This window comes from Leptonychotes weddellii, chromosome 6 (assembly GCF_054177405.1).
Source record: "Leptonychotes weddellii isolate Sample4059 chromosome 6, ASM5417740v2, whole genome shotgun sequence".
Taxonomy (NCBI): Eukaryota; Metazoa; Chordata; class Mammalia; order Carnivora; family Phocidae; genus Leptonychotes; species Leptonychotes weddellii.
In genome coordinates, this window is record NC_138374.1 from 65,770,887 (window position 1) to 65,789,517 (window position 18,631).

An 18,631-nucleotide genomic window follows, 5' to 3' on the forward strand; every position below is an offset into this window, starting at 1 on the left:
TATCCCATCATTTTTATAAAACAAATCACCAAGCTTCCTAAATTTAAAGCAGTAATGCTATGATGGCAAATAAATTATTGGTGACTATCTGAATGTTAATTTTCCTCATGACATTTAGTCTGAGTCATTCCCTCAATAGTTGTTGAGTGCCTTACCCTGTGCCAAGTTAGGTTCTAAGTACTGGGAATACATTAGTGAAAAAGTTAAATTCCCGGGGTGCCTGGGTGGTTCAGTCGGTTGAGCATCCAACTCTTGGTTTTGGCTCAGGTCATGATCTCAGGTCGTGGGATCAAGCCCAATGTTGGGCTCCACGCCCAGTGTGTGGAGCCTGCTTAAGATTCTCTCTCCCTCTCCCTCAGCCCCTCCCCCTGCTTACTCACGTTCTCTCTCTCAAAATAAAATCTTAAAAAAAAAAAAGTTAAAGTCCCTATGCTCATGAAACTATATTCTAGTGGGGAAAGACAACTTATAAAGCTAAATATAATAAACATGCCAGTTGGAAATAAGTATTATAAAGGAAAATAAAGTCAATAAGGGAGGACAGAGAGGGAAAAGGGGTTAGGTGCTATTTAATATAGGGCTGCCTCCTGCTAAGGTGACATCTAAACAGAGACCTGAAAAACGTGAGACTCTGAACCATGAGGATATCCAGTGGAAGAGTGATAAAGACAGGGGAGACAGTAAGTGCAAAGGCCCCGAGGCAGAAGCACATTTAGTGCATGGAAGCACTAGTCCGTACACTAGCAGTATGGGTGCCAGTGTAGGGCAAGTAGATGTAGATAAGGTCAAAGACCATAGGAAAGACTTGGCATTTTACTCTGAGCTAAAGAGAAGTCAACGGAGGGGTATGAGCAGAAAATGGACGTAATTTGACGAATTTTAAAAGCAGCACTCGGGCTGCTGCATGGAAAATAAAATATAGGGGAATAAAGGCAGAAGCAGGAAATCCAGATAGAGGCTTCTGCAAGACTCCAAGTGAGAGGTACTGTGGCCTGATGGGGAGAGGGTGGTGCTTCTGACAGTTCTGGTAAAGGGGTGGATCCTGGATATGACTTAAAGGTATAGCGCCAAGAAAACAGGCTGATGGGCTGGATGAGAGACAGAAGAAATCAAGGTAACAATGTATTATAAATTCTTAAAACTTCCTATTTTCCTGGTGCCTCAACATCTCCTCACAAACAGGCTACGAGCACCCTCCTCAGGTGACCTGATACACCAGAGTGACAAGGCTGGTCCCTGCCACGAGATCCCCCTGTGGCCCTCCCCTGACTGACCTAGTGACACTCTAACACAACGAGGTCCCCTCATGCCTTCTGCTTGTATACTCCACCATGACCCTCAGTAAAGGCACGTGCCCACTGGGCCCCACGCTCTGTCGGCTCCCCACCTGCTTGGTTGAGCCTGCTCCCTGGACTCTCCTCCTGTATGGCTGCCCCCTGTGTAGCATACTGTGCCTCCCTCTCTAGGACTTGTGAGTATAATAAATCTAATTTCATATGCCTCTCCCAGTGTCACTTCTGTGACCATGCTGGAGAGATCCTTAAAGACCCAAAAGGGGGACTTACTCCCTCATTTATAACATAGTCACCAGGATTTTCTGTCTGAACAACTGGTAGAGAGGGCTCATTATTTTCCGAGACAGGAAAGGCTACCTAGAAAGTGCAGGTTTTGGAGGAGGTTCTGACAGCAGTGATGAGTCTGAGGCCTTTCATTTCCTGGGTAATAGGTACTATTATCACTGAGCTCATGAACTAAAGAAATCTGTCTTGAAAAGGAATGAAAGCCACTATGAATAAGATAGGAAATCTATAAATGTTCACTACTTATGACAAGAAAATTCTGCAATTGTATAGCTACTCAGTCCCAAACATGCCAGTTTAATGCAATCCTGAGAGGGCCATCTAGAACTGCTCATCACCGGAGTGTCCTCACATAACTAAAAGTTCAACCTCCCATGCTTCTCTTCCCTAGCCCCTCACTACATAATCTTCAGAGGCTGGTCTCACTGAGAAGACTAAGGCCCTGGGCTCTTAACCAATAACTGAGCCATTTAATATCAACATAAGATGTGCTACCAAAGCTCAGTCCTTGAAGGGCAGTCAGGAAAAAGAGCTACACACAGTGTGTACTTAAAAAAAAATATAGAGAACAGAAAAAATGCAGTGTGCCTCTGTGAAGTTAGTGAAAAGCATATTTAGACACAAACATGTCTAAGCAGAGACCTATTCTGGACTAGAACCCTTTAAGAATTACTATTCTAGGGGCACCTGGGTGGCTCAGTTGGTTAAGTGTCCAACCCTTGATTTCAGCTCAGGTCATGACCTCAGGGTTGTGAGATCCAGCCCTGCACTGGGCTCCAAGCTGGGCGTGGAACCTGCTTAAGATTCTCTCTCCCTCTCCCTCTGCCCCTCCCCCCACTCACTCTTGCTCTCTCTCTCAAAAAAAAAAAAGGAATTACTATTCTAAATCAAAGCAAAAACAAAACAAACTAGGTATCTATAAATACTAATATGTTAACCAATGAATATATTCTCCCCTAACTACCTTTCGGCTAAGAACCTTGGTTAAATTTACTTTTGTGACTCAACTATGTGGAGGGAAAGCAAAATGAAATAGCCATTTCTCCCAGGAAGAGAGGCCACATGCCTAAATTAACATCTCTGACTATCCCAAAAGAGGTTTTTCAGAACTTTTACTCAGTTAATCAGGCAGGTGCCAACTAAGAAAACCTACCGTTGACTTAATGACGGATGTTGTATTAAATGCTTCAGCCAGGTGCTTCTTATCACATTTCGAAGTTCATGGTTATTGCGAGCTGACAACACACCAACTACCACATCGTAGTGATGAGATTTCCACTGAGGAAATAAGGCCAATTGATCTAGAAATAAGCGACAATAAATTAGAAACGTCATGTCTCAATTACTGTTCAATATGTAACATAAAAATGTTTATTACAAAATAATACATGTTCATATGTATAGAAAATACAAAGAAATACAAAGAAAAAATTTTAAAAATCACCCACAGATGTACCATCCAGATAACCACTGCTAACATTTTTGGCATAGAGTCTTTTTGTCTTCCCCACATATGTATATATTTATGCTCACAAAAGTACATAAATTCTTCAAAAATAACAAGATGTTTATGGTGAGAATGAGCTTGAAAAGGCAGCACGGCATAAACCATGCAATAGTAGGCAGTATGAGTCCATTAGGCCATGAGCAGAATCCTGGTTCCTTTTATGACCTATAGAAGTTCTTTAACTTTTTTTTTTAATTAAAGATTTAAAAAGAAATTTTAAGTAATCTCTATCCCCAACATGGGGCTTGAACCCTGAGAACCCTGAACCCTGAGATCAAGAGTCTCATGCTCTATTGACTGAGCCAGCCACCCTGAAAAGTTAACTTCTTGAGCCTCAGTTTCCTAAACTACAAATGGGTATAGTAACACTTCTCATAGAAGTGGCTGTTGTAAAAATGAGATAATGTGTATAAAGGTCCTGGTTTGATACCAAAATAGTAGGCACTCACTGGCAACCAACAGCAACTATAACCACCACACAAATATGTGCTTTCAAAGGTGAAGGCCTACATTAACATTATAGGGGGCACCTGGGTGGCTCGGTTGAGCGGCCGACTCTTGATTTCAGCTCAGGTCATGATTTCAGGGTCGTGAGATCGAGCCCCATGTTGGGCTCTGTGCTGGACATGGAGCCTGCTTGGGATTCTCTTTCTTCCTCTCCCTCTGCACCCCCCACTCCGGCTCTTGCTCTTTCTCTTAAAAAAAAAATCAGTAAGATTGGGAAATAAAGCTGAAAGACTACTATGCTAGAAAGTACCAGAACCCTGATTAATACCAATAAATTCTACAGCCAGCAAACCTCATATCACTTATTAAATATCCCAAAGAATGAAAGAGGGAAGCAACATTTCCAGGGAGGTGGACACACACACACACACACACACACACAAATAAATCAAGTGACAACTCATATGAATGGCTCATTTTTTACTGCCATAAGGTCTAATGGGCAGGATTACATTAAAAAAAAATTGTCCTTAGAAGACAGAAGGGAAAGATACTTTGTTTTCTATCACCAGTTTCAAAGCTGGAGTGCTACAAGCTTATATACAGCTCTGATGAGGGGCCCCTTTCACCTCTTTCTCCAACCATGGGAACTGATCCAAAATGTTTCCAAAAATAAATAATTGAAGGCCAGAGATCTTTACTACATTAAGTGCAATCCTTTTATATGCCATAGGATCCATGTATTCAGCCAATAGACAACAAAAATATGTTGATATTTTTTCAAAGGACCAATTAAAATAATAAAAAGAAAATCTGGGAGACAGAGTCTTCTAATAGGATACCTGAAGGATATTACATTGTAACAATTCTAGGAAAATATGAATTTTGGTGTAGATACCTTATTTTCCACAACAGACACGTTTCTTTTTTTTTTTTTTTTAAAGATTTTATTTATTTATTTGAGAGAGAGAGAATGATAGACAGAGAGCATGAGAGGGAGGAGGGTCAGAGGGAGAAGCAGACTCCCTGCCGAGCAGGGAGCCTGATGCGGGACTCGATCCCGGGACTCCAGGATCATGACCTGAGCCGAAGGCAGTCGCTTAACCAACTGAGCCACCCAGGCGCCCCAAAACAGACACGTTTCTAAAAAAAAATTTAACCTAAATGAAGTAGAGATGTTATTTTAGCCTACTGTGAATCCTGTACTAAAACGAATTCTTCTTTAAAGGCAGGAATTTATCTTTTGTTGTTGTTGTTATTTATTTTAGAGAGAGAGAGAGAGCACAAGTGGGAGGGGAAGGGAGAGGGAGAGAGAATCCCAAGCAGACTCCCCGCTGAGTGGGGGCTTGATCCCAGGGCTGTGAGATCATGAACTGAGTTGAAACCAAGAGCTGACCACCTAACCGACTGTGCCACCCAGGCGGTCATAAATTCCCTAGGCAGGAATTTATCTCTAATGTAAATCCAAATTTTCCTTGACTAAGCTTGCTTATAATAGACCATATTTATTGCACACCTATAAAGTACTAAATACTATGTATAGAGTATCAGTTTAATGCTTTGCATGTAGAGTATCATTTAATGCACACAACCCTGAGAAGTAGGTGGGGTCAGGCTCCTTATTAAACAAGTAAGGAAAGAGGCAAAGAGAATTCAGTAACTTCCCCTAAGGCAAACAGCTAGATTTAATTCCTGGCAATTTAACTCCATTCTTCATCACTGTTCTATTAGCACCACAGCTCCATGTAGCTCATCTGAGACTAAATTCTGATCTTTTATTTGTAACACCAGTTCAGGACGGGGAATTAGTGATAAGCAGATCACTGGAAATGCTGGTTAGCACGTTAATTTTTTTAAACTCATGGCCCAGGAACATTTTTTTCTCAGACACACAGAACTATACAATGAAAGTTGTACCTATTGCTGGAACTAACTCTAAATGAGTCTGAATTTGGAGAATAATTTAAATGCTTATGTAAAATTGGCACTGATATCCCACTTCACCCCCTTTTTCACAGAAAAATATTAATAGTAGGTACTTTTAGCAACAGGAATGAGGCAAATGTAGTAACCAGACATATCGGACATTGATTCCAAAACCTGCATGATACCAGTAACAAGCTATTTAAATCCCTGTGCCTCAGTTTCCTAATAAAAACAAACTGATACCAAAAAGTCTTCAGATAGTCTATTTCATCCATTTCAAAATGTCTTCTGGAACGATTAAAAGCTGTAGAAGAGCAAAATCACATTTAACCGAAATGCCTCATTTACCTGACATCATCAGAAAACAAGGTTGATGCACAAAAGGAAAATCATAAAATAACTAAAACAAACCATTAAGTGCCAAATATCACTGCCTAATTTTTGGCAGAAAATCAAAATAAACCTTTGAGAAATGGATTACATGAAACATAATTTAACTTGTTCTTGACTGACAAAGTCTTCATGAAAAATATCTGAAATCTATCCCTTTCTCATCATTAATTCTACCCACTGCTTCAATTCGGACTCCACTGGACCATGACAGGGATGTCCTAATGGTGAGCACTGAGAAATATGTGGAAGTGCTGAGTCACTATATGGTACACCTGAAACTAATACAACACTGTAGGTTAAGTACACTGGAATTAAAATATAATAATAAAAAAAGACAGTTGGGAAATTCTGAACACTAAATATTGGAAAGAATCATTAATTTTTCTAACTGTGATGACAGTTTTGTGGTTATGGTTTTTTAAAGTCTATCTCTAGAGATAATATACTAAGACATTTATGGAAATAATAACTTATCTGTGATTTACTTCCAAATCATCCAGTGGGAAGAAGTGGGTAGGAGTGTTTACGAAAAACGGGAGTTGAAGGTGTATGGTAAGTACGTAATATTTGTTTATAATCTTATACTTTTGGTATGTTTAAAGATTTTCATAATAAAAACTTAAAATATGAGAAAAAAAATCCCAAGCCTATTCCAATGGTTTATCCCTGGTTTCTTCATCTCACTGCCAAACAAGATTTTTCTAAAACTTAATAAATAAATAATAAAGATAAAGATGACCATGTGGCATGTGAAAATCCCACGGCTTATGGTTGCAAACTACTTTTTGATCTCATTCCACTGCCAATCCTCTCTCTGCTTCTAATCCATGTCTAAGCAGCTTCTGAGGAACTGCTTTAGTTTACACGCATTTCTCCTTTTCTTGCAGAAGAGAAGTGCGTGGCAGATTTTGGCCTTTGAAAAAAATTTTCTTTCCAGATATACTGAAAAATAGATTTCTAAAGACTCAACCAAAGAACTATTAGAAATAACAAACAAATTCAGTAAGGTTGCAGGATACAAAATCAATCTACAAAAATCAGTGGCACTTTAGACACTAATAATGAACTAGCAAAAAAAAAAAATTCAGAAACCAATCCTATTAACAACTGAATCAAAAAGAATAAATTACCTAGGAATAAATTTAACCAAGGAGGTGAAAGAGCTGTACACTGGAAGCTGTAAGACACTGATGAAAGAAACTGAAGAAGACACAAATAAATGGAATGATATTCTGTGCTCACGGGTTGGAAGAATATTTTTTAAACGTCCATACTACCCAAAGCAATGTACAGATTCAATGCAATGCCTATCAAAATTCTAGTGGCATTTTTCACAGAAATACAGCAAACAACTCTAACATTTGTATGAAACCACAAAAGACCTTAAATAGCCACAGCAATCTCAGGAAAGAACAAAACAGGAGGGCATCGTGAAGCATAAGCTGTTCTATCATCATCTAAGAGGGATGATTACAGCAATACAGGCCTACCTCAAGAAACAAGAAAAATCTCAAATAATCTAACCTTATGCCTAAAGAAGCTAGAGGAAGAACAAAACCCAAAGCCAACAGAAGGAAGGAAATAATAAAGATGAGAGCAGAAACAAATGATATAGAGACCAAGAGAACAACAGAACGGATCAATGAAACCAGGAGCTGGTTCTTTGAAAACATCAACAAAATTGATATATCTTACCCAGACTCATCAAAAAAAAAAAAAAAAAGAAAGAGAGGACTCAAATAAATACTATCAGAAATTAAGGAAGAGAAATAACAACCAACACCACAGAAATACAAAGGATTATAAGAAAATATTATAAGAAATTATTTGCCAACAAATTGAACAACCTAGAAGAAATGGGTAATTTCCTAGAAACATAACCTTCCAAAACTGAATTAGGAGGAAAAAGAAAATTTGGAGACAGATTACCAGCAATGAAATTGAATCTGTGATAAAAAAAACCAACAAACTAAAGTCCAGGACCAGATGGCTTCATAGGTAAATTCTACCAGACGTTCAAATAAGAGTTAATATCTATTCTTCTCAAACTATTCCAAAAAATAGAAGAGGAAAGAAAGCTTCCAAATTTATTCTACAAGGCCAGAATCACCCTGATACCAAAACCAGATAAAGACACCACAAAAAAAGAACTACAAGCCAACATCTCTGATGAACATAGATGTAAAAATTCTCAACAAAATATCAGGAAACCGACAATACAATGATATATTTAAAAAAATCATTCACCACAGTCAAGTGGGATTTATTCTAGGGATGCAAAAGTGGTTCAGTATTTGCAAATCAAGCAACATGACTGAAAAGATACATGCACCCTTATGTTTACCCCAGCATTATTTACAGTAGCCAAGATATGTAAGTAGCCCAAGTGTCTATCGGTAGATGAATGGATAAAGAAGATGTGGTATATACACACAATGGACTATCACTTGACCATAAAAAAGGATGAAATCTTACCATTTGCAACAACATAAATGGACCAAGAGAGTACTATGCTAAGTGAAATAAGTCAGTTAGAGAAAGACAAATATGATTTCACTCATATGTGGAATCGAAGAAACAAATGATGAAACAAGGCAAAAAAAAAAAAAAAGAGAGAGACAAACAAAAAAGCAGACTCTTAAATACACAGAACAACTTGGTGGTTGCCAGAAGGGAGGGAGGTGGGGTCATAGGTGAAAAAAATGAAAAAAAAAAAAAAAAAGACAAACAAAAAACAACAACAACAAAAAAAACCAACCAAAAAACTGGAGGCATTATGCTCCCTGGTTTCAAACTATATTACAAGGATACGGTAATTAAAACAGCATAGTTTTGGCATAAAAACTGACACATAAATCAATGGAATAGAATAGAGCTCAGAAATAAACCCACAATTATATGGTCAATTAACCTATGACAAAGGAGACAAGAATACACAATGGGGAAAGAATAGTCTCTTCAACAGATGATGTTGGTACTACACTTGATCTTAGCTAAAAGGCCGAGAAGCGATGGTGCTGGGAAAACTAGACAGCCATACGTAAAAGAATGAAACCAGACCACCAGCTTATACCATACACAAAAATCAACTTAAAATGGATCAAAGATTTGAACCTAAGACCTGACATCATAAAACTCCTAGAATAAAACATAGGGGGTAAGCTCTCTGACACTGGTTTTGGTGATGATTTTTTGGATTTGTCACCAGAAGCAAATGCAACAAAAGCAAAAATAAATAAGCAGCACTACATCAAACTAAAAAGCTTCTGCACAGCAAAGGAAACCATCAACAAAATGAAAAGATAACCTATAAATGGGATAAAATATTTGCAAATCATGTATCTGATAAGGGGTTAATACTGAAAATATATTTAAAAAAAACTCTTACAATTCAATAGCAAAAAACCAAGCAATCCAATTAAAAAATAGGCAGCGGATCTGAATAGACATGTTTCCAAAGACAACATACAGATGACCAACAGGTACAGTCAACATCACTCATCATCAGGAAAATGCAAATCAAAACCACAATGTGAGATCACCTCACACCTGTCAGAATGGCTAGTATCAAAAAGATAAGAAACAACAAGTGTTGGTAGAAAAGTGTAGAAAAAGGAAGGCTTGTGCACTTTTGGTGGGACTATAAGTCGCTGTAGCCCCTGTAATAAACACTATGGAGGTTCCTCAGAAACTTAAAACTAGAACTACCACATGAGCCAGCAATTCCACTTCCGGGTATTTATTCGAAGGAAATGAAAACATTGGAGAAGATATTTGCACACCCTGTTCATTGCAGCGCTTTTACAATAGCCAAGACATGGAAATAACCTAAGTGTTCACTGACAGATGAACAAAGAAAACATGTTATAGACAAATACAATGGAATATTATTTGCCATAAAAAAGAAGGAAATTTCTTGCCATTTCTGACAACATGGATAGACCTTGAGGATGTTACGCTAAGTGAACCAAGTCAGACAGAGAAAGACAAATATGATACAGTCTCACTTTTTTTTTTTAAGATTTTATTTTTATTTTATTTGGGAGAGAGAATGAGAAAGAGAGAGCACGAGAGGGAGAAGGGTCAGAGGGAGAAGCAGACTCCCCGCTGAGCAGGGAGCCTGATGCGGGACTCGATCCCGGGACTCCAGGATCATGACCTGAGCCGAAGGCAGTCGCTTAACCAACTGAGCCACCCAGGCGCCCATCACTTTTTTTTTTTTTAAAGGAGATTATTCTTTATTTTTCTTAGAAATTCCGTGAACATTTATTTTATTTTTTTAAAGATTTTATTTATTTATTTGACAGAGAGAGACACAGAGAGAGAGGGAACACAAGCAGGGGGAGTGGGAGTGGGAGAGGGAGAAGCAGGCTCCCCGCTGAGCAGGGAGCCTGATACGGGTCTCGATCCAGGACCCCGGAATCATGACCTGAGCCGAAGGCAGACGCTTAACAACTGAGGCACTCAGGCGCCCCTATAGTCTCACTTTTATGTAGAATCTAAACAAAACAAAACACCGAACTCATAGAGAACAGACTGGTGGTTGCCAGAGGTGAGGGGTGACATGTGGGCAAAATGGGTGAAGGGGGTCAAAAAGTACAGACTTCCAGTTAAAATAAAGAAGTCATGGGGATGTAATGTACAACTTGGTGGCTATAGTGAATAACGCTGTAATGCATATTTGAAAGTTGTTAAGAGATCTCAAAAGTTCTCATCACAAGAAAAAAATTATAACTATGTTAGATCGTGTTCATTTTTACAATATGTACATATATTGAATCAATGTCATACACCTGAAACTCATGTAATAGGTCAATTATATCTCAGTTAAAAAAACAGGTTTCTTGGGGTGCCTGGTGGCTCAGTCAGTTAAGCGACTGCCTTCGGCTCGGGTCATGATCCCAGGGTCCTGGGATGGAGCCCCATGTCGGGCTCCCTGCTCCGCGGGGAGCCTGCTTCTCCTTCTCCCTCTGCCTGCCTCTCTGCCTACTTGTGCTCTCTATCTCTCTGTCAAATAAATAAATAAAATATTTAAAAAAAAAAAAAACAGGTTTCTTCTACCATGTACCAGCAATGTAAATCAGTCCAACAGACTTGTGAGTACTGCATTACGCGGTACAAAACCCAGGGGGTGAGTGCTCAATGAACGCTTGTACAAGAATGCCCACGTTCCTAGTGCCCCAACCGGCCTTTGCCTGTATACTTTCAGCACCCTTTGCTATACGTTGATAGTAGAGGGGACCTACTTTGATTCTGGCATCTGGAGACAGCAAAGAAAGAAATGAACAGCTAAGAAGTAAACATGCTACAAAAAGACACAAAGATAATTCACAGATAAAATGCAAATAGCCAACCAACCTATGAAAAAATACTCAGTTTCATTAGGAATCAAGTTTGAATTAGAGCAGTAAGGTACCAGGCTTCTGCTACATTCAAACTGACAAATATCTTCTTAAATAATACCCCAACCATTGGTATTGCAAGGAAATGTGGAGAGCTATTTTAAGGAAATGGCTCCTCTCCTACGTTGCTGCTGGAATGGAATTTGGTAGTCTTCTATGGGACAATTTGCCAATACACATCAACTACCTCAGATAATTTTTTTTTTTTTAAGAAGGCTCCATGCCCAGAGTGGAGGCCAACACGGATGGGGCGTGAACTCAAGACCCTGAGATCAAGACCTGAGCTGAGATCGGGAGTCAGACACTTAACTGACTGAGCCACCCAGGCTCCCCAGAACTGTATAACTTCTATCCAGCAATTCCATGTCTAAGAACTTATTCTAAAGAAATAATCAGGGCACCTGAGTGGCTCAGTTGGTTAAGCATCTGCCTTCGGCTCAGGTCATGATCCTGGGGTCCTGGGATCAAGCCCCACGTCGGGCTTTTTGCTCAGCAGGGGGCCTGCCTCTCCTCTCCCTACGCCTTCCCCTCTGTCTGCCACTCTGCCTACTTGTGCTATCAAATAAATAAATAAAATCTTTAAAAAATAAAAGAAATAATCAGTGATGTACTAAAAGATCTCTATTCATCACAATGTCATTTATTAATAGTGAAAAACTGCAAAAATCCAGGAATGCAGAAATAAAGCATTAGTTAAATTATGGTGTATCTATATGTAGCCATAGAGTTATATTGTTATTCACCACATTAAGATCAGCAGACTATAAGAACAATGTACATACTGTGTGGTTCCATTTATATAAAGTACCAACAGGCAAATCTCTGCCATTTAAGATCAGGATAGTGGTTACCACTCCTGGCAGTGATGGAAGAGAGCATGAAGGGAGCTTGCTTCTGAGGTGCAGGATTAGTTGGGTAATTCAGTTTGTGAAAATATATCAAGCTATACATTTACAGGCCCTTTTCTGAATGTATATTATACATCAATACAATTTTTAAAAAATATAGATCATTTTCCCTGTTTTTAAAAATAATTTCAAATTTTTCTACAAAGAACTTGTTTTACTTTTATAAGAAAAAATTTGTATCCTAAGGTCATCATGGAATGTGAATAGACGATATATAGGTGACAAATTCATTCATACTTTCCCAGTTTTTTTGTTTTTTTTTTTTAAAGATTTTATTTATTTGTTTGAGACAGAGAAAATGAGAGACAGAGAGCATGAGAGGGAGGAGGGTCAGAGGGAGAAGCAGACTCCCTGCTGAGCAGGGAGCCCGATGTGGGACTCGATCCCGGGACTCCAGGATCATGACCTGAGCCGAAGGCAGTCGCTTAACCAACTGAGCCACCCAGGCGCCCCTTTATACTTTCCCAGTTTTATTCTCTTGATTCATTCCTCCAAATTACTAAGCACCTATGTTCACTGTTCTAGATGGTAGATATAGAGCAATAAACAAAAAACAAATTTTCATGCCAGGAATAATTAAAACCCCACACAAGCTCCCTGAGGACAACAGCATTCTATTCTCTAATATGTAATGTATCCTGAGGGTCTGGCAACCTGTGAGGCTCTGCACTTAGAGCGGACATCCAAAAATTTATTCAAGACCAAGGGAGGTTGATTTCAAAACTGATTGTTCAAAATAGGCCCAAGGATTCTTAAAAATCAGACCAAAATTTCCACTCTCACATGCACGCTCTCACATCAATCACAAATTAGCAGAAATCTTGGAAATGAGGGAAACATATAACTTCATGACAGATCTACTGATAAGGACAATCATCACATACACTACTAGTATGCTCTCGCCAATCTCGAAAACCTCCCCAAATACCTCACTAGCCTACGCACCAGCCACCACTATCCTATTCCTCCTCTCTAAAATTCATGGAGTGTTTACTATGAATCAGGCACTTTTCTGGGTGTTGTATTGTATCTTATATCCAATGAGATCATCATTTTATAAATAAGGAAACCAAAGCACAGAGACAAGATTAACATACAGGGATAATTTTGGATGAACTGGCCCTAGGCAAAACTGTAAAGCAAGCTCAGTTTGTCTTTTGCCTTCTCCTTGCTCCCTGTCTGTTTCAGTTCAACAGACTAGGAGGATCTCAGAGCAGGGGACTCCACATCTAGCTCGCTCGATACCTAGCGCTCTAGGCATTTATTGAATGGATATGCTTCCTTCCTTTCCCTTTGGTTTCCTTCTCTCCAAATATCCTAGAAAGAGAAGACGTCTTTGGTCTCATTCTTTTTCCAAATTTACTGTTTACATAATTCCTGCTAAGGTATTACCCAAAACGAGTATCTTATATTAGATATATCCTCTATATTCTCTAGTCTAGTGTCCCTGTCTCCACTCTCCTCATCCACCCACAGATTTCAAGAGACCTGCTTCCTCTTCACCAGTTGCTCTCCTGGACCGTATTTCGGCCGTTTTCTTTTCTTTTCTTTTTTTTTTTAAAGATTTTATTTATTTATTTGAGAGAGAGAATGAGATAGAGAGAGCATGAGAAGGGGGAGGGTCAGAGGGAGAAGCAGGCTCCCCGCCGAGCAGGGAGCCCGATGCGGGACTCGATCCTGGGACTCCAGGATCATGACCTGAGCCGAAGGCAGTCGCTTAACCAACTGAGCCACCCAGGCGCCCCTCGGCCGTTTTCTACATTAGAAAAGCGCCAGGTGCAGACAGGACTCCTGCACTTCATTCAGGTCCCTCCTTAGAGGGGCCTCCCCTGACTTCTCTATTTAGACCAGCAGCACACCATTCTCTGACCTCTTACACTGCTTTCATTTTGTCATCTCGCCTATCACTATCCCCTAGGATATTAAATAATTATTTTCTCCATTCTGTCTTCCCTTCTAAATTGTAAACTGCATGACAGCAGGGACGTGATCTGGATTACTGTTGTAACTCTACAACTACAACAGGAGCGGGCACAGAGTAGGCTCTCAAAGATCTGCTGAATCCACTACAAGTCAGAGGGACTTGTATTTTTTAATATTCAGGGAAGGTAAGTCTCCCTTTAAAAAAAATAATGTCACAACTTAATGAGCCAGAAGACAAAGAGGCAGACAAGAGAACAAAAAGAAATCTTAAAACATTCATTCAAGGGAAGAAAACTTAACAAAATCTTGGGTTTTCTCTCTCACTTTAGGCTGAAGGTATAAGGGTAGAAATGTAAAAGTGCCCAAATGTTTTAGTTTGAACATGGTGGTAACACAATGGGAAAAGGAGCTGCAGGAAATTTTGGCGATCGATATGCTTCTACTGTTCTTAGTTTTGAAAAGTGAAAGTTAGGAGTCTGCCAGGTTTCATTTAGATTAAAATACCTAATTTATCATCTAGCCAGATGCACACTATCCACCTAAGTCAAAGTTAATTTTTGTAACTAGTTACTGATTTCTTCACCTATAGCCTGATCCTCTTCATGGCCTACTTCCCAGGCTCCTTAATCTAGGTCAGGTTAACTTGATGGCAGATAGGGGCATCATCCAAACACTATGGGGATAGGAAAAACTTCACTGAAACTAAGAAATTGCCTACTAACTTTTAAGCCTGACGGCAAAGAGGTTTTGCTTGTTTACTCAACCTCAAAAGGCAATTACAGGTCATAAATATCCTAAGAATGCTCTGCAAGTAAATTCTAGTAGTGCTCACTCATCGCACAAAAAAGGAAAGAAAGCTGTAAAACACAAATCTAACAGATGTTACAAAGCATTTTATATCCATCGCAGTCTTTCCTCAGCTCAGTTTACAAAAACCGAAGAAACAAAACCTCAAAAAAAAAAAAAAGGCCCCAAATCCTAACCTGTTAACAGGTTAAATGCTCCATAACCACTGTATTTTCATTAAATAAATTGAACAGTATTTTAATTCTATTCAGGTCACACAAATAACCTTTTCAAAGATCTTGTGGTTTGTCTAATAGGAAAAGATTCTAAGAGATTGTTACCAGTATAAAAACCCCCAATTATAACAATGAGATTGCTTTGCGGATTGCCGAATTAGTTTCCTTGCTTCCTACCTAAAAAGTAAGGCACAGACCCATCTCAGAATTGCAAATATTCAATCCTAATTTTGAAAACTTTTGGATAGAAAACAGCTGTTCTGGGGAGAAGTGGGAGGAAAAAAACTCCCCGAGTAGTTAGAACACAAAACAACTATTACCTCATTTTTAAAACAGCCTTCTAGGTTTCTTTATATGTCCTAGGGCAAGCCCTTAAAAAAGAAGACAAGAAAAAAAGGGAAACCCATTAAGAAAAAAGAGTGGTAGAACCCGTTAACAACAACAAAAATATCCGCTGGGTACCTACTATGGACAAAGCATTCTATCAGGCGGTGAAATGAACAAGAACAAAGATCTCATTCCCATGAGAGTGTAAGTTTTAGAACAAGTGGACAGGATCGTTAGAGAATTTTATGTTTTCACGTACACTTCATTAGTAGGCTCCGCAAGCCAAACTCACAGGAACAACTCCCCTCATAGCCATGCCCTATTTCATGTCCAGATTTGTTTAACCGACTTACATCATAGTTTCCAAAGAAAACAAAATGCAGTATATTCTTAAAGCAAAGTTATCCTTAAAAGCAAAACCCAGCCTTTTCAAACACGCACAGGCATTGCCCATGGCACTAAGACCTCCAAGTCTTGACCGAGTAAGACCAACAGCTTGGGAAGGAGGCAAGCGGACGGGCAGCCGGAGCCCGGGTGCACGCAGGGGCCGCCCGCGGCTGAAGGACACAAGGTTTGGCTCCCAGGGCCAGCGGGCAAGCGCCGGACAAGTCGGACCAGGCCTGGGGGACAGACGAAGGACTCGCGGTGGCGGGCACCGCTCTCGTGCCCATAAAGGAAGAAAGCGGGAGGTGAGAAGCGGCGGGGACACGAAACGGGAAAAGCGCCCTCGAGTTTGCCCGATTTAACGCCCCGTTGATGAAAAGGGCCATTTGTCTCGCCTGGGGATGGTCGCGTTCGGCCCGTTCCCCACTTCGGGACTCCGCGGAGGAAGCCGCCCGGGGGCTCGGAGGCGGCCTCCCGCCCCTCACGGCCTCCTGGCCCTCCCGGCCCCAGGACCTCACCTGCCGGGCCGGCTCCGGAGGCGCGGGCGGGCGGCGGGGAGCGCAGCCGCAGCCAGAGGTGCAGCGCGGCCCCGAGCACACACGGGCACAGCAGCACCAGCCAGTTTCGCATTGGCCGCCCCCGCCGGCCCCACCTCGCGCCCCCGTCGCGCGCCGGGCTCTCCCGCGTCCCGGCGGAGAGGGAGGGGACCCGCGAAGAGGAAGGCCGAGGGGCGGTGGCCGACGCACGCGCGACCACTCTGGGCACGCCTGCCCTCGCGCCCGCCGCCGTCCAGACCCCCCGTGGTTCCCGGCCCCGCGCCTCAGGTTCCTCCAACGGCGGGCGGCGGCGCCTCAGCCGGCCAGACCCCGCCCCCTCCGCTTGGCCTTCCCCGGCCCCGCCCACCTCTCCCCTCACACTCGCCCTGCCCCCTTCCCTCGCGTCCCCTTCCTTCGCGTCCCCTCCCGCGCCCGCAGGCCAACCGGGAGCTGAAGTCCTGCTCTGGGCCTACGCGGGGGGCGCACCGCCGTGGTCCTGAGGTTCGGAAACCACATTTCCCATGATCGCATGCCCTTGCTCGCGTCACTCGGCGGTCGCGGAGGCGAAGCGCGGAGCCCCACGTGGAGCGTGCGCGTCCCTTCTCGACGCCTACTGCCCCCCGATGGCCGAAGGGCGGCGGTGCCGGGCGGCCGGTGCTCAGGGGCCGGCACAATCCTGGGAGGGAAACAGCTGAGGCGAAGAGTGCCCGTCGCCTCTGATTTAAAGGACATCAGCGTGGTGCTTGTTTTAAGCCACGCAGAGCTCGGTTATGCGAATGCTGGCCTTGCCTGGGAGGCGGGATCCTGCTGCTGTCTCCTTGGCCCAAAGAGCGGGCCCAGGCCTTCCGAAGCGTGTCTTCAGCGGTGAATAAGCCCTCAAGTATTAGTTCTGGTGCACCGTGTACCCGGCTCCCTGCCCGGCTTTGTCCTCTGGGCGCTCAGGATAAGAGCGCACCCAGGGGGTCGAGCTGTGGGGTACGACAACGACGGTCCGGCCGAGGGTACAACCACATACCCCCGATTCAGACGGGGAGAGCAAGGTGACACCTCCTATAGGACGGAGCCGTGACAACGAGGACGCGGGCTGTGCGGGATCGGTGGGATTTGAGCAGCCGTCCTCGGAGACCAGGTCCTGCCCGGCGTCCTGCAGCCCGGCCCGGCGCGCGGGGGCGCGGGTCGAGGCCGTGGGTGCCCGTGCTAAAAGGCGGAGGGAAGGATGAAAATGAACGCCAGCCCTACGGTGTTTTTTTCGTTTGTTTTTGTTTTTTGTTTTTTTAAGTTTCCACAGTTGTGGCAACAGAAGGAACTATATCGTTGAGTAAAGTCTTGGTTGAAAGCCACAGAAAATCCATTTCAAACAAACTTAAGGGGAAAAAGCGAATTTATTCAAGTAACTGAACAGTGCAGGAGGAGAGGTCTCGGGTACTGTCAATATGATAGTCTCATTGAGTGGCAATTTAATCTCAGCAAAACAACCGTCTATTAAAATTACTTTTTTTTTTTTTTAAAGTAGACTCCGTGCCCTACTTGGGGCTTGAACTCATGACCCTGAGATTAAGGGTCACAGGCTCTACCGACTGAGCCAGCCAGTCACCCTAAAATTACTTTTTGAATGTTTTGTAATGTTGTCTCTACTGTAATTTTAAAATCTTTTTTTTTTATTTTTCAGAACCTCTATTCTTTTTTTTTAAATTTTATTATGTTATGTTAGTCACCATACAATACATCATTGGTTTTTGATGTGGTGATCCACGATCCATTGTTTTCATATAACACCCAGTGCTCCATGCAGTACGTGCCCTCCTTAATACCCATCACCGGGCTAACCAAGCCCCCCTCCCCTCTAAAACCTTGTTTGTTTCTCAGAGTCCATGGTCTCTCATGGTTCATCTCTCCTTCCAATTCCCACCCCCCTCATTTTTCCCTTCCTTCTCCTAGTGTCCTCCATGCTATTCTTTATGTTCCACAAATAAGTGAAACCATATGATAATTGACTTTCTCTGCTTGACTTATTTAACTTAGCATAATCTCCTCCAGACCCATCCATGTTGATGTGAAAGTTGGGTATTCATCTTTTCTGATGGCTGAGTAATATTCCACTGTATATATGGACCACATCTTCTTTATCCATTCATCTGTTGAAGGGCATCTCGGCTCTTTCCACAGTTTGGCTATTGCGGACATTGCTGCTATGAACATTGGGGTGCACATGGCCCTTCTTTTCACTACATCTGTGTCTTTGGGGTAAATACCCAGTACTGCAATTGCTAGGTCAT

At 41.9% G+C, this 18,631-nt stretch overlaps 1 protein-coding gene across 2 annotated transcripts in view; it reads right to left on the minus strand.

Annotated features, from left to right (window-relative positions):
- The window catches only part of B3GALNT2 (beta-1,3-N-acetylgalactosaminyltransferase 2), a 59,333-nt gene extending 42,653 nt beyond the window's left edge, over positions 1-16,680 (minus strand). Inside the window, exons 1-2 of one of the 2 annotated variants that reach the window (XM_031016831.2) lie at positions 16,338-16,680; positions 2,734-2,881 (exon numbers count right to left, since the gene is read on the minus strand). In XM_031016831.2, the coding sequence (XP_030872691.2) occupies positions 2,734-2,881; positions 16,338-16,449 (260 nt within the window). In that variant the 5' untranslated portion in view covers positions 16,450-16,680. The remainder of the gene's footprint in view (positions 1-2,733; positions 2,882-16,337) is intronic. The other variant, XM_081824315.1, reaches the window with a different exon arrangement.
- Between the last annotated feature and the right edge of the window lie 1,951 nt (positions 16,681-18,631).